The 16,420-nt window shown below is 40.1% G+C and overlaps 1 protein-coding gene across 1 annotated transcript; it reads left to right on the forward strand.

Annotated features, from left to right (window-relative positions):
- Nucleotides 1-1,060: 1,060 nt before the first annotated feature.
- Nucleotides 1,061-11,110, forward strand: LOC128454596 (coiled-coil domain-containing protein 39). Its single transcript, XM_053438029.1, has 21 exons — nucleotides 1,061-1,082; nucleotides 2,234-2,292; nucleotides 2,478-2,597; nucleotides 2,725-2,871; nucleotides 2,963-3,121; nucleotides 3,226-3,318; nucleotides 3,794-3,922; nucleotides 4,256-4,447; nucleotides 4,580-4,683; nucleotides 4,781-4,913; nucleotides 5,578-5,769; nucleotides 5,861-6,022; nucleotides 6,116-6,253; nucleotides 6,802-7,010; nucleotides 7,206-7,329; nucleotides 7,474-7,633; nucleotides 7,715-7,821; nucleotides 8,496-8,636; nucleotides 8,942-9,121; nucleotides 9,252-9,334; nucleotides 10,888-11,110. Exons 1-21 carry the CDS (start codon nucleotides 1,061-1,063, stop codon nucleotides 11,108-11,110), a joined length of 2,877 nt encoding a protein of 958 aa, XP_053294004.1.
- Nucleotides 11,111-16,420: the final 5,310 nt, after the last annotated feature.

The raw sequence follows: 16,420 nt of genomic DNA on the forward strand, positions 1-16,420 counted from the left end.
TACCAGAAACTATTGTAGCATAGAAATCATGCACATTGCGGCATAGTTTCCTTTGTTGTTGCCTGCTCTTTGATAAACTAAAGAAGACCATTGTGTCTGTGGAACTGTTGAAAACTAACAATAGTGTGAGTGTATTAAAATAAATTGGTGAGTTAGTCAAAGGTATTCTACTATGTATACATTTTTTTTAATCATTTTCATTATGAATAATAATGAGAAGTGCCCTTTTTGTCAGTTGAGCCCCTGCCCCCCCAAACGTCTGTGTACGTCCCTGCAGTAGACACTGAGGGGAACAGCCAGGCCGGTGCTACAAACATGCGAGAAGTACATTTGTTGTTGGATGTCTGTCTTCAGAGTGCCCCGGAGGATTTGCCCAAAGTTCATCGTCAACTGTTTCCCCCTAAAATGCAAAGGCATTTCACCCAACTCAACCTGAAGAGCAAACATAGGAATTGTGGGAAATCACAACAGCAGAGTCTCAAAGCTTGAGCTTCCTCTTCTTTTTTGTTCGATTTATTAGCGTGTGTATGGCTACATAACGTCAAGGTGCATTTTCGCCATCTACTGTGTTTCGTGAACAGTTCCTGGAGGTACTGGAATATCAGGGGCATTCCCGAAGGTAGACATCATGATCCAACAACTATAGTGCTTCTTCCATCTCAGAAGAGTGAAGGGGCAAAAGAGGGGACAAAAACTTACCGGAGATAAGAAGCTTTGTCCCTGCTGTTCAATCGTCAGTAACGCCCCGATGGCTGTTCCCCTCAGTGTCTACTGATTTCCTAATTCTGAAATTCATGGAAGAACAAAGGAAAGGCCAGGGCTCAATTTAAATGTCACTTTAGAGCCACTTTTAGCCCCTTATTACTTTAATGTTTTTGACCTTTGATGTATATCTGTGATCTTTTAATAGCACAATGAGGCTTGCCATGCGCTAATAAACTGAATACAAAAAATAATTGCGCTGTGTTTAGACAGGAGGTTTTTCACTTTTTGAACTGTTCTCAAGAAGGATCCAACACTTTTTGGGCAGACTCAGACTTCACAGGAAGTCTTCAGAAACATGACGAGCTTTGAGGAGCAAGGTAAGTTTAATTACACATTTGCAAAAGAACGGTTATCACAATTATTAGGACAACTGCAAAACGCTAATTTGATATAATAGTTTGATTGAACTGAAGCTTAAGGCAGCATCCATAATGAAAACAAATGATGCTCTCACAACCATGGCATGGGTGACATTTTTGAGTCCAGAAAACACTTCTGGAGTCTCATGGGCAGGCACGTGCACAGATAGACCCCTAGTGGTGCTCAAGCACTGGCCCCTTTGCCCTGGATGAGAAAAGTGCCCCTTCTGCTGGAGCCCAATTTTTCCTTCATTCATCAATATTCAAGAATAAAAATTACTCTCTCTGTCATCAATTTCCCCCAAATGTGTTTGATATCTGACGGGCATTTATTTGAGTTATTGTCAGAATTTCGCCCCGAAATGCCCCGACATGCGGCGCCTGTTGTTCATTTATTTATTCAATTTAATAATTTGAGTTAGTTTGGTAGCAAAAATAAATATATAAGTTGAAAATATCCCTCTGTGTTTTTTATTTATTTATTTATTATTATTAGCAGGATATAATTTTGGCGATGGGTGCTCTTTTTTGGGGTTTGAGGACCTGCCCCCCAAAATGTCTGTGCACATGCCTGCTCATGGGTAAACAGCGTTGCTGCCGAGTCCAAAACAATTGAAGTCAATTGTGCCCTCTTCTTCAGACGTAATAAAACAACAGAAAAGACATGCCTCTATTCATATTCGACTCAAAACTGTGTCAACACCATCACGTAACCTCGGGCACACCATCGTGTGGCTACGTCCGATTGCATCGCCACTTGGACACATGGATGACACCACACAAGCAATATGGAGGCATGTTATGTTGTTTCTGTTGTTTTATTACATCTGATGAAGAGGTCGCCTGGGCTCTTGAAACTCCTAAAGTGTTAACCCACCTTTCCATCAGCATAGTGATGAGTAGAGTGAATTTTCATTTTTCTTTGAAATATCCCTATACCAGCCCAGATTTATGAAATGACAGCAAAAAAAAAAATATTTTTTAACTTACAGAAACAATTTTTTTAAAGGTATATGTATTGTTATTTACTGGAATATTAATCCCATTCTCTTTCCTCATCGCTCTTAACACGTCCATGATGTCGACATTTTTTGTGTTATCTGATGTAGATGGGGACAATCCCTTTGGCATACCCATCAACGTTGAATGCAAGGCTCTGATACAGCAGGTGAGTCTGACGTTAGCGTGTAGCTTACTGGGAATTAATGACAACACTGATGAAACAGTTTTAACTGAATATTAGTCAAGCCACCTGTTGAACGTCGCACATTCTAATATCCAATCTCCAAACAATGGTGCAGATGATATGTCACTTATGTCATGCTTGCTAACTTCGGACATTTTCGACAACAGATTCGTAAAGAAAAGGCGAATCTGGTCCAACTGGAAAACAAACTCGAGAGCCAAAATGATCGACGGCAGTTAATGGATGAGTGCATCAAAAATTCTGAAGAACAGCAGAGGAACACCGGGGTAGGTTTATCAGAATACAAAACATATTATTATGTGTCAGGTGTGCATCTCTTCTGGTAATTTGGTCATAGGTAACTGTCTCACAGTGTGTGGCTCAATTCTTCTTTTGTTTTTTTTCTGCACTCAGGCTCTGTGTAAGGCCATTAAAAGAGAGGAAGAGTCTCAGAAACACCTCAAGGCCATCGCAGAGAGGAAGGCAGGTGGCATATCACAGGAGACGAACAAGATAAAGAATGACATTCAATCTTTTGCAGAGACGAGAAAAGGGCTAGAGGTCTGTACCATTCACAACATAAGAAACAACTGTATAGCTGATGGCTCTGTATTGCAAATTTAAATGTTGCTAACTCTGGCCATATTCTCAGAATCGAACGTTTGTGGGGAAACAGAAGCTAGAGTATTTTTGGAAGCTGCTGAACAGGGAGCATGAGACCATGGAGGAGTTTTTGGAGAAGTCAAAGCGTAAACATGACGACACGATGGCCATCATCAAGTACTCGGAGCAAGATGAGCAGAGGATCAAGGTAAAGTGAAAGTACCTAAAAGTACCAACAAGTGTTTGCTGAGCTCCTGTTGAAGGTAACCTGCCCTTTAAAACTCCTGAGCCTTATTTTCTCTCCTGTCACAGTCTCTCACCCTGGCGATAGACAAGAAGGCCCTGGAAGCCAGTGAAAAGCACAAAGCAAATGACAAGGAGATGACTGAGACAATATCTACACAGGTACAAGAAAACAACTGCACACTGGCTGATGCAAGACTGACACATATATGTAAAAGGGTTCAATCATTCACTTTAATCGGGGGGGATGTTCTACATAGCCTAACTGCATTGTGCTTCAGTTGCGTGGCATTTCTTCCACTGCATAGAGTGGTTGAGTTCTGCTCAACTTTTCATGCACCAGCCAAACAAATCCTATTTAAACCAATACTCAAATGGAAGAACTAGCCGATAGAATCATGTTGATGAGAAAGATGATGCATTGGCAACCTGGTGTGTGTTCATCTCGTTGAGGATTCTATATCCATTAGGCGTTGAATTGAAAGTGTTGGTTTAACACAAAGACATCTTTTGTTCTGTTCCTTTCCCTTTTTTCCTTGTGAAGTTCTTCATTATTTGTATATTTTGGATATTTAGTTTAAATATTCATAATAAAATAAAAGACTTTATCGCCAAAATTGCTCTGCTTTTCTAACAGCTTGCTTTGGATACGACCACGGAGCATTTTCAGCAGACCCACCTAGAGACACAGTGGCTCATCCAGCTGTGGGAAAAGACTGTCAAGCAGATGAATCACCGTGATGCTGAGATTAACCAGTGTGCACTGGTTAGGCCTGTTACTTTGCACTCCTTTTACATTACATTACATTGCCTGTCATTTGCCGGACTCTTTTATCCAAAGCGACTTACAGTTAGTGCATTCAACACCTATGAGGGGCCATTTAGTGGATCGGAATCTTACACAAAGACATTTCAGCATGCAGATGGGGAAGACTGAGGATCGGAATGCGTTCTTTCTGGTTGGAGAACGACCACTCTACCCCTCAGCCACAGCCACCCACTCCTCCCAATAACAACAGACAAATGGATATTAACCTCTGCTCAATGAACCGTACGCTTAATTTTGGAACTTTTCTTTTTTGCTACTTCCTCCGTTCAGCAACTTGCCAAAGCGCAGCAGAGCAAAAGGGAAAGCAATGCCAGCATTACAGGGATGAAGCACCTGTTGGATGATCAGACGCGCAACAACCAGGAAATTGAGAGGAAGATGCTTGGAGCCCAACAACAGGCAGTAAAGCTGCAACAGGAGTTCAAGGACCAGGAGAATAACTGCAGTACGGTGCAAGATGAGGTCAGCTACTCAAAGACCTTTAGCCAAAGATGAATAATATGTGCTCAAAGAATGTTTAAACCAATCCAATCTGTAATATGGCTTCAAATTGTTCAAACTGATTCTAATGCATGCTAATGATGCTAATTGCAGCTAAACAGTTGCAAGGGCGCACAAGACAAATTAAACTCCTGTGTCAAGTCTGCAATGACCAACATATCCAGAATGAAGAAAGACATCCAGGATAAAGACAAAAAGTGAGTGAAATCTTACAACATGTCTCTGTCGATGTATAATCACTGTAGTTTGTAGAACTTTGTAAACAAGCCCTGTCTTTATATGTGTGTGTTGTAGACTCAATGAGGGCAGGGCGTACAACACTGCGCTGGAGGAGAAGCTTAAAGAAGTTATTCAGATTGCCCTGAGTGAGGAGGAGAGAGCTGCTCAGATGGACCAGTTTCTCAGGGATGAGGACGAGGAAATCAAGGTGAGCAGCCTGATACAACCTCGAACTGATAAACTTCAGGCGGGAGAGAGTTGTTATTTACGCTGGAACATCTTTCTCGGGATTTCATTTCAGGACTTTCACATCTTAAGACACTGTTTAATTATTTATTTTGCTGGTAGCTTTGGGACACAATCAAAATACATACATGAATGGGTTCGGGGGGGTGTTGTATGTTAGTGTTGAGTTTAAATTAATTTAAGGTTAGGCGTAAAAACATGGTTTCGGACCCTATGGGATTGTCCTTCACTTGAAAACAACCCGAAGTAAATACTCTCCCTAAAATGAAAAGGTTTACCATAAGTGGCTGGGTTTTTCTTTTTTAATTTACACAAAAATGGAATCTGTATCTGTTAGGGTGAGTTAAGTCATATGAAACAGAGGTAATAATAGAGGTGTGTTGTGATAGCGGAGAAATCAGTAGGACAACATAGAACTGATAGCGACAAACACTTTACATCAGCACACTCAGACTGTAGATACCCATGGCCACAGTTTGCAGGATAGTGTGGCGTTCTGAGGGTTATTCTAGGGTGATGATCTCCTCACTTATTAATAAAAACGTCTGTATTGTACTCTTGAAAGGTCAGAGGCTTTGACAGTATTACTACTTTGTAACCCTGTGCTACTCTGTGCTTTGCTGTAGGAGCGGGATTTACAGCTGCTTGAAAGCAGACATGAGCTGCTCCGTTGCAAAGCTCATTTGAAGGCTCTAAAGACAAAGGAAAAGGATACTGTCGCCCATGTTGCCAGGACCAAAGCCTCCAGGCTACTGAAAAACCAGCTGAAAGATCAGGATAATGCCTTAGCAAGACAGCGAGTGATCTTTTCTGAGCAGGTAAGTTTACAAAAAAAAATACCAACCCACACCACACACAAATGTGCACTGTACATATCATCATATTTCCTCTCACTTCCCTGCATCATAGGACTCCAAGATCATCAACCTGGATAGAAAACTGGCACGGCTGCAGGGAGACTCTAACCTTGATGAAACACAAGCATTTACAATAAAGATCGCTGAGCTGACCAAAGCCTTCGAGGAGAAGAAGTCAGCCAACACGCTAACCAACGTGCTGAAGGAGTCTGAGGTCAGTCTCACCGCTCCTTCTCTCCCTGTTCTACTAAAGGAAGCCTTTAAATCTCACACACATCTTTCTCTGCTCTCTCTCTCTCTCTGACAGGACGATATTCGCACATTGAAGAAAGAAATGGAAAAGTCCGAAGCTCAAAAGAAAGATGTGACTGAGAAGATAGTGGAGCTCAACATTCGCTGTATTACCAGTGAGAAGGAGCTGAAGACTTTCCGGCTCAGGAAACAGGTAACGCGCTGATGTCACCTGAGTTGCTGATCTTTAGTCACTACTTCAGGGCGTCCTTTTTTCATATTGTGTTAAGGAGATCACACATAGGTGTTTCTTTTGATCCAAGGTCAAATCTGACTTTAGCTCATTCACCCATTTTGGCGAAATTTATTTATTTGATTGACAGAAATTTAATAGGAAAATTATTTTTGAAAGTTTGTCATTTACATATCATTATAAACTGAAATGAAAATACAAAGGCCTTTCTTCTTTATTGATCAATCTGTTGCAAAGTTGTGTAAAATGTCAGTTACACTCTGGCAGAGCTCAAGTGACATTCTAAAATGATATTTAACATGTTTACTTAAAACATGCAATGAATGGATGTTATTATGTAAAATTGTTATATTAATAGATTAATGAATAGACAATTGTTTTCTGTCAGTTCATAAATTGATCAATATACTGTTATTTTCAGTTCTAGATATGAAACTTTAGAATTTTGCATTTTTTTACACCAACTGATTAATAATGATACTACGTTGACCACATGTGTTCCTATACAGGAAGACAAGGTGGAGCTTAACATCTTGAAGGTAGAGGTAAAGCGCATTAGAGATCTGATGTACAACAAGACGGACACTGTGCTGTCGTTGGAGAGGAGGAAGCTGGGGCTGCAGAAAGCCTTAAAGGAGAGGGAGGCTGAGATCAAGGTCTACAGAGAGATGCTCGGCCAGATGCTCAAGACCAGTGAGAAGGAGAGACAGAGACTGAGGTGGGAGCAACTGCAAATTATCTCAAATCTCATACTAACAGTCCAATAGTCTGAGACCACTGCCCAATCCAAGTGGATGTGAAGTGGTTTTGGACTTTTGGACCCATTCTGATAGTTGTACATCATTTGCTGTTCCACTTCAGTAACGTACTGTTAGTTCAACACCTGTACAAAGAGTTTCTGTGTCTGTTTCAGTACTGAACTCAATGAGAAGCTGTCCAAGATCGAAAAGCTGACCGATCATTTTGAAACCAAAACACTTTTGATGGCAGCTCCTGAGGAAGACGTGGAGAAGTGGCTGGTTTACTGTATCATAAAGGTCAGAGGTCTTTAAACAACACACACACACACACACACACACACACACAATATTGTGTCGCATTGCCAAGTCTTCTGAAGCAGACCATAATCACATTGTGCACACCGGCTCTCTGAATGACTCCAGGTGTGTGCTTTTCACCAGGCTTCACAAGAGAAGGAGGAGCTCAAACGAAAGGGAGATGCTCTGGAAGCTGAAATGCGCAAGATCAAGCAGGAGAACAGAGCTCTGGAGAACAACAACAATTTGTTCATCAACAGTATATCAGCATATGACAAATTCCTCAAAATAAAAAGTGAATCAGGTACGTTTGAAGTGTTAGACAAGAGTATTCTGAACCAAGTCATCGCTAACAAAGTAATTCAAATTTTTTTGTTTGTTTCAGGTCCAGAATACCAGGAAAAACTGAAGTTAGTGGAAGAGTTAGGGGCGGCTGAGGATGCATTAAATGTCAAGAAGAGACACATCAAGGAGCTGCAACAGGGCCTTGAGGTTAGTCCCGTTTATACCCGGTGTTGAGCAGATGACGTAGAAAGATGTAACAATTAGACAATTACCACTGAATAACTCCACCTGAATAATAACATGTCCCATCACAAGTCTCGCAGAAAATATCTATTGGCTCACATTTTCAACAATTTTCAACAATTTAGTATCATGTAAATCCATAGTAATTATGTTTATCTCTATCTCTAAGAGGTCGTATTCGTTTTAGATCAGATTGGACCAGCTATTTGTAAATTCATTTTTATATGTGTGTGGAAAGCCCTTCCTTTTTTTATTTTTTAGAAACTATTAGTTATGTGTATATCATCGTGGTTCAACATTGTTTTGATATCGTAATCTACACATCAATTCGCCAGATTCTTGCAAAAACCCAGTCCAACTATATAAACAGGAAGTCATTGTGGCATCACAAGCTGTACCCAGCGTGTTCCGTACAACTAAATTAGTTATTTCTAGCTAAAGCCCAAATTGTTTCCTCAAGAGAATCACTATATGATCTTTTCTGGCAACTTAACCAGTTACCATTAGGAATTTTTTTTTTTCCCTAGTACTTATTTTAGTCCTTGTCCTCCCCACTCGTTGGATAGTTGTTCTCTATATTTTTTGTCATTCAGCGTGCATTGTTGTGTGTGTTTTTGTTTACCACTCTCTGTTTCCAGGACAAGAACAATGCCTTTGATAGTCTGCTGCAAGAGGAGGAGGATGTGAGCAATGTGATGAGGGACCAACGATCAATCATCAACAAACAGACGAAAGAAGTCACTTCCCAGAAGGAGAAAATTAACAGAGCAACAAAAAAGGTTTGATGTCCAACAGAACCACACTTTTTATATTATAATATTGATAACTTGAAAATATTTGAACACAAATTATGAAATACAATACTGAAGTTTTCAAGTTTCATTAACAAAATTGAACATTTATAATCTGAAAAGACTTTTATGTGTTACCAATTGAAGAGATATTCTCAAATGTATAAACAATCTTTTCTTCAGTGCGTTCTTTTCTAGTTTGGCTTCAACAAATATAAATTGTGTACATTTGCACTTCCATATAAATTATTTTAAATTATTATTTCATTTTGTATTGTCTTTGTGTTTGCCAGTGCTCCAAACTGACAAAACAGATCCGCTCAGCGGAAAATACCAAAAATGAGACTTTGGAAGAAATGGACATTAAACTGAAGGAGTTCAAAGATTTCAACAAGAGCTTTGATCAAATGCTGAGAGAGGTCGTGGGGATCAAGCCTGATCTCAGACCAGTGCTGGAGGAAAACTTTCTGCAGGTTAAAAACAAATGACAATGCATTGCTTTTAGCTTTTGTGTCAATAATTGGATTTAAGTTTAATATTATAAAAAATGCAGAGACAAAAACACAGTTGCATTATCTTTTTTGTTTCTTCATTTTCTTTTAGGCCAATCTCTCTTTTCCAGCTGCTTCAGACGGTCCCAACGGCCGCTACAGATCCAAGACAAACTTGTTCAGCAGCTCTCTCAGGTCTGACTCTCTTCTGAGAAGGGATTAGGGTTTGGTTGTTACACAGTCATCCAGCTGAACATTACTGTACTTAAAAACTGTACAATAGGAACATGATTGATTACTGCATAAATTATGGACTTGTATAAATCAAATGTTAATATATATCTTAGTACTATTAAAGGTCTAGTTTTCTTTTTTTGTTATACAAAGGATTAGGGATCTTAGTGTGTTGCTCCTCCTCTGTATCTTCATGGTGGTGCTTTCTCTGTTTTCAGCAGAAGTCAAGTGGCCTCAGGACATCCATCCTACATGTTGGCCTCTGTGGAACCGATGCCGACATGACGGTGACTTCCCCTTGTTCCACCTAGTAGCTCCAGGAAGTTGAAGAAGTCCTTTCTTCTGCAGGCTGACTCTTTTTTGGTCTCATCCTGTTGGATTTAGAGACTATCCTTCAAGGTGAACACTTCCCTCTCCGTCACTTTCAGTGTCTGTTTCAAGTCGAAGACTCCAAACCTGTCTGAATGATACGTGCAGACCCGGCTTGCACAACTTTTTTGGACTCCAACAGAGTTGTCTTGAAAGACTACTTCCTCTGCCTTTCTCTCCTGCACATAATTTCCTTCTGCGCTATCTGATTGAGAGTTTCTTTAGCCAGCTCCTTGCTCTCCTTCTTGAAGTCCAGCATGGCTCGTGGAGGGCCTTCAACAATTTTTTTGGGACTGCACCCTTGATTTTGGGAAAGCATGTGAGCCATGTCGTCCTTATCCATGTCGTCCATTCTTTGAATTCAGGAAGAAGTGTTGAAATTCCATTGACATTCAAACAAAGAGACCGTTGTCTCTATTTAGTAGCGTTTTTAGGGTTTTGTCTTGGATCCGCTCTTTTCTCACACACTCTAAGATTCATTAGAGTCTAAGACTCTAATGCACTTATTTACCTGGACTTTGATGATATTTAGCAGCAAAGGAAAAGTGTAGCAACATTCTAATTGAGAACACTGAATGTCACTGACTTTTACAATAAAATGAATATTCGACTACTATTCAATTCAATATAATTTGTATAGAACAGAATCACAACACATATTATCTCGAAGCAATTTATATAGTACTGTTGAGTCTTTAGAAATCAAGCAAGTTTGGCGAGTTTGGAGAGAAAATAAATCCCACTCTTTTATCAGGAAAAAAAAACGTCTAGAACCAGTCTCAATGTGGGCGACCATTTGCCTTAACCGGTTGGGGTGCTGGGAGAAATATGGGGTGGAGGAGAGAGTCAAGTGCACAAGAGGGGAGAGGAGAGAGAGAGAGAGAGAGAGAGAGAGAGAGAGAGAGAGAGAGAGAGAGAGAGAGAGAGTAAAAAAAAAAATCCTTATGTGAACTTCATGCGAAGGAACTATGGTGACACAGTACTTAGTCTGATACAAGTGTGGATGAATGAATGTGGGTTTCCAGCTGGGGGGAGTTTTCATGTAAGGAATGTGGTTAGAAAGAAAATTGCATCAAAGGGACAGAAAACACACACTGGCAGGGACAGATAACACCTCACAAATGTCTCAGTGTCTCAAAATGCAGGTTTCCAACCTCGACTCTTCCCCGCCGACAAGAAGACAACCAGAACAACACCAAGCTCCACCAGAAGCAGATGTTCCACAGGCAGGAGCCCAGGCTCCAAAACAACAACCTTTTCCAGCTAATAACGTTCCAGACCCGCAACTCCTCTCTTCACCTCGCACCAGACAAGCAGGCAATATGGACTGGGACAAGATCCGGCCCGTATCGCGAATTGTTGAAGTGACCTGATGTTGCCAGCCTGTTAAAAAGTGCAGGCATCAAGTGGGACTCAGGAAGAGCTTAATAAAAACACATGCAGTTCATGCGAAGAAGAAGAAGAAGAAAAGAGACACTGATCTGCATAAAGCCTCACTGACAATGTTCACAGGTACATCGCGGATGCAGAAGAAGAGGATTTCAAGGAAGGAGAGGAGACGGCATGTGGAATGAGGATTGGGACATTTGTTTTCTCTGTGGAGAGAAGGGACATTGGGAAAAACTAAAAAAAAATTGCAGAAGAAACAGCAACTTTACAAGGTGATTGAACCGAGGCGGGGATGGAGGAGAGGGAGGAATCAGCAGCTTTGAACACAGAACGAGGCTGTGAGGAACACATCACACATCAAGAGGGTGAATGAATCACACCAACACAAACACTTATCAGAGAAGTAAATACTTTTTTTTTGTTTTTTAGAAAAGAAAGACAAACTACTGATAGGAACATGTGTTAAATATGAATGAGATGTATATGTTCATATGCCAACGCACACACTCACAGTGCTAGGGAAAGAGAATATATTCCTTATTGGTTTAGGAGCAACGTATTCAGTCATCGAGAGTGATATGTTTGACACACATCCTAAGATGAGTGGATGATATGTTAGATCTGTCTTAGATTCAGGAAACACCGTGGTTGAAAATGCATGACTCCCTTAATATGAGGTGATATTATAATATAATATAATATGAGGCATCACTGAAAAATTCAAGTATTACATTTTTGCTATCCTCATGTTGTCCAAATTAATATGATGGGAAGAGATGTAAATTGTCTTTTGGATATTTTTATAGTTTCCACCCCATCAGGAGTCATAGTGATCCGAACGGCTGATCTTTATCCACCACAGATTTACACGTGCATTAAGTGTAATGCTGCTTCACTGCTATATGAGTATTACGTAATGGAAGCTTTGTTCATCAGTTGTCACATCAATCAACAATGATCTAGTGGACAAGGCCCATTCAGTCACACAAAGAACATCCAAAAGATTTACACTGCACTCAAACACAAAGGGAGAAATGCAGGTTTTGAGAAAAGATGGTTTAGAGAAAGTTGTGTGAAAGATAATTTAACACTAAGTTGCATGTTCTGGAATGAACATAGATGTGCTGTTTCTGTAGTCACCCTCTCAGTTCCTTCACAGATGTTCAGAGGATGTTTTCCTTTTAGATGTTCCTGGTTCACACTCACATGACTTGCTCTCAAAAACAAAAATGATTGGTTGTTTAACTGGTACCAGACACACGTACAGAAGCCCAATATGCACATTCATATTTAGATTATACAAACAACATCTCAAGGGCTCAGAGGTAATCATGATGTTGGTTTAATTGAAACATGGAACCTGTGGTTATCACACCCTGATCTGACGATATCCACTTGAACAGAAAGCCATCGATGGTATTACACCAGTTTTGAACTCTCTATTGAGGGCAGGTGTAATTGTTCCTTGCAAGGATTCACTAGTCTAGTGCATACTCCGATTTTTTCCGGTGAAAAGTATTTTTGATAAAACACAACCTGATGATTTGCAATTCTTTAAACAATCCTTTAGCAAGTTCTGAAGGATATTAAATGGTTCTCTGTTGTTGATCTGGCAAATGTATTCTTCGGTATTTAAATTGATAAAGACAGCCAACACTGGATTGCATTTGAGTTCAATAGACTTGTTGTCATTGTGACGGCACTAATCTTCAACGACATAAGGTGAATAGATTCATAAAAGTGTGTTTGAGTATGTATGTATGTATGTATGTATGTGTGTATATTTATGTGTGTATATGTGTATCTATCTGTATAGGTTGTTTAGATAAATTCATTTGATGCATTTCACTGCAGGTTCCCATAGCAACCCCCCCGCCTCCCCCCACAGCTCAACGGTCAAGTGACGACAGTCTTCAAAGGAACCTTTGAAGACTGTCGTACCTTCGAAGTCTGTGGTAACTTAAGAAATCGCCAGTTTTCACTTTTCGCTCAGTTCTCGTCTGACTACTTGGCTGGTTGAACTCTGTTCTTTGGATTTGACTTGAAGTCAATTAAGATCTATTTGAACTCTGGTCTTTCACCTGAACTCGTTTCTTTCACCTGAACTTGTTTCTTTGGATTGAGAGAAGACAAAGATGTTCCAGACGCCCCGTGACAGGGAGGCTGTTGTGTCCTTGGAGGCATCTGCCTCCTCCAAGAAGCCATGGACCCCACCTGATCGGAGGGGCGAGAAGTGGCATCGCGTTCCATCCAAGCCCGTGGGCTTTCTCCACGCTGCCTCCTACGAGCATCAGCCGCAGGTGAACATTGCCTTTGGCTTTCCATCCATCCAGAGGACAGAGAAGACAGAGGAGGAAGCTGTGAGGAAGGAGCAGGTCCGGCCTGAGGAGACATTCAGCTGTGTCACGGACAACTTTCAAGCGTTCATAAGTCACGAGGAGATGGACGGTGAGGAGAGCCTGCAGGAAACGGTTGAGCTCGTCTTCAAGAGGGCCGTGCAGAAACCAGACTCTGCTGCAGTCTTCGCGGAGCTGTGTCAGCGCCTCTCAACAGTAAGTGATGCATCTATGACTGGAAGCTACTTTTATCCTGTTTCTTACTTAGTTGAGAGGTTGATCTTTTTTTGCAGGTTGTAACATTCATTTAACACTTTGATAAACAAGCTATGCTAACCCCTTAATGCACACCATGGGTCATATCTTTGAGATAAATGTATTATATCATTTAATATTCCAGGTATTCATTAAATATCCTGTTTTTGATTACCAGAAATATTGATCTTTATTTTTCCTTTGTTACTTTATGAACAAACATATATTTTGTATTGGACATAATATTCTTTCTCACTAGTAATGGATTGTGAAGAAACTCTTAATAATAATCTACATTTGTTCATAAGGTAAGAAAGGAAAAAGAAAATAATGATTTGTGTTAATCAAAAACAAAATAACTAATGATTATCTGGAATATTAAATAAAGAAATAAATTGATTTCAGAGATATAGCAAAGAAACATTCATGCCATGCATGAAATAACATAGGAAATTAAAACAGGTCATTTTTTACCCATGTTGTGAATTAGAAGGGTAGCGATACAAAAAGTACTTTTTTTTCAAATAGTAAGAAAGGAAAAATTTAAATCAGGATTTGTGATGATCATAAACAAGTTAATTGAGGAATACCTGAAATACTAAATTAATCAAAATGAATCGTCACTTTGGTTAATCAAATAATAAGTTAATTTAGAGTTGAGGATAAAAATCAGCACACACTGATCACTGTTGACTGCATTTGGTGTTTGCTGTATAAAGTGATTCTTTACACATAAATAATCACAATGTTTTCCTAAGTATGTGAGTTGCATTTGTGTTAATATTTCCTTATGGTTTTTTTCTGTTCAGGTGGAATTCCAATCCTTGTCCGACTGGTCGGCCAGCGTCTCCTTCAGGTCCCTGCTGGTCAAACACTGCCAGGCAGAGTTTAAGAGGAACTTTGAAAGGGAGGACATTTCACGGAAGGGGGGATCCTGCCTAGAGCCAGTCAGGGACGTGAGGGTTATTGATCGACTGAGGGAAGAGAAAAACAACGCCAAACCCTCCTGTCGCTCCATACATACCATCCGGTTTATTGGGGAGCTGTTCCTCTCCAAGGTTCTGGGGGACAAAGCCATGCACTGCTGCATCAGGAGGCTGCTGCAAAATGGAGACGGGCCTTCTCTTGAGAGCCTCTGTGAGCTCCTCCAGCTCATCCAGCAGGACCTGGAGGTGGTCACGTCAAGGGAGGTGATGGACTCGTACTATAAACAGCTGAAGTTCGTCGCAGAGAAAGGGAGGAGGGCACCAAGGCTCTCCCTTTTGTTGAAGGACACGGTGAAGGCAAGGAAGTGAGCAGGCTCCACCCCCCACACAGACACACATGCTGCATGATTACAAACCTCACTGATGGATGACCGAGGGCATCTCCTCAATCCACGCTGCTGGGAGGACTCGGCGACTTTAAACTGGTGGTGGTTTCTCATCACTGGAAACTGTCCACACCTTCTGCCCTGCACAGTGAGGAATATAAAGACAGTTACACCATCAAAACTACAACAATCCTTATTTCTAATTATCATCATCTGACACGGTTGAGTGATCACCTTTACACTGTGACAGACTTCCGGCTGCTGGACTGCTCGTGTTTGAGGAGCCACAACATTTTTTTCTATTCTAAATAAAGGATATGACATGATATTACACAGAGTGTGATTTTGGTTTATTATGTCTTATCGCCGTAATATGTGCTTCTGAAAAACTGCTGCATCCAGTAATTATGAAGGAAGAGAAGGAAACATAACAAATCCTGATAACAGACTCATATTCATACATTTTCTGATAGTGCAGCTCCAAGTTGAGTTAATCTGATCATGTTGTCCTCTTCACTTGTTTACTTGAGAACTAAATAGAGGTTTATTTAAGATGATATAACACATTTAAACTCTAACTTTACAAATTTCTCAAGTTGAAATCCAGAAAATAAATTTATTTTCAGGCTTTAACTCTTTATATAAAACTTTTACCCACTTTATAAATGATCTGTTCTGGTGTGCACGATAGGGGTTTGTGAGCTCTGGAGAGTTCTGTTCATAGATAAATCTCCTACTGAGTCCCAATTGTAAATAAACATTTTGAGAATAATTTGTACTGTTTCTTGTTGTATATACATGCGAGTGATGAATCAGAGTAATAATTCCATCAGTTTTCTAAACTGTCTTTCCCATTTAGCATCTTAGTTGATGGAGACCCAGAATCAAATCAATACTTTCTTTTATTTGCATAGTCAGTATTCACAAATCACATTTTGCCTCATAGGGCTCAACAACCTGTACAAGGAGCGACACCCTCTGCCTTGATAAAGCAGCAAAGGGGACAGTCAGAAATAGACACCAGAAAATTTATAATAAGTGAACATGTAATACTTTCTACTAATGCAATGAAATATAAAAACAATTTAAAAATACAAATAGAATATATTATACTATAATAGATAGCAGGGGCGTTGTTAGGCCTGTTTTTAGGGGGGCTGAAGCTGAAGCCCCCCTAAAATGTTCTTCAGGCCCCCAAAATAATTATTGTAATTTTTTTTGATTTTTTTTGTAATTTTAGATTTTTTAATTAAACTATTGTTTCACACATGGACAAGTTATTTATAACTCTAACATGCTACATATGTAAGTGCGTTTCTGGTTTGTATGTTTTCTCCCCCTTCAAATTACAATCCAATAGCCTCTCATCATACTTAACAATAAAAA

Source organism: Pleuronectes platessa, chromosome 13 (genome assembly GCF_947347685.1).
Source record: "Pleuronectes platessa chromosome 13, fPlePla1.1, whole genome shotgun sequence".
Taxonomy (NCBI): domain Eukaryota; kingdom Metazoa; phylum Chordata; class Actinopteri; order Pleuronectiformes; family Pleuronectidae; genus Pleuronectes; species Pleuronectes platessa.

What these genes read in the sequence shown, in the direction of transcription:
- LOC128454596 (XM_053438029.1), top strand. Translation starts at nt 1,061, where the DNA reads ATGACGAGCTTTGAGGAGCAAG. An exon ending in AACAGCAGAGGAACACCGGG is followed by an intron (nt 2,598 to 2,724) that starts GTAGGTTTATCA and finishes TTCTGCACTCAG; the next exon opens with GCTCTGTGTAAGGCCATTAA. An exon ending in AAGGAGAGACAGAGACTGAG is followed by an intron (nt 7,011 to 7,205) that starts GTGGGAGCAACT and finishes TGTCTGTTTCAG; the next exon opens with TACTGAACTCAATGAGAAGC.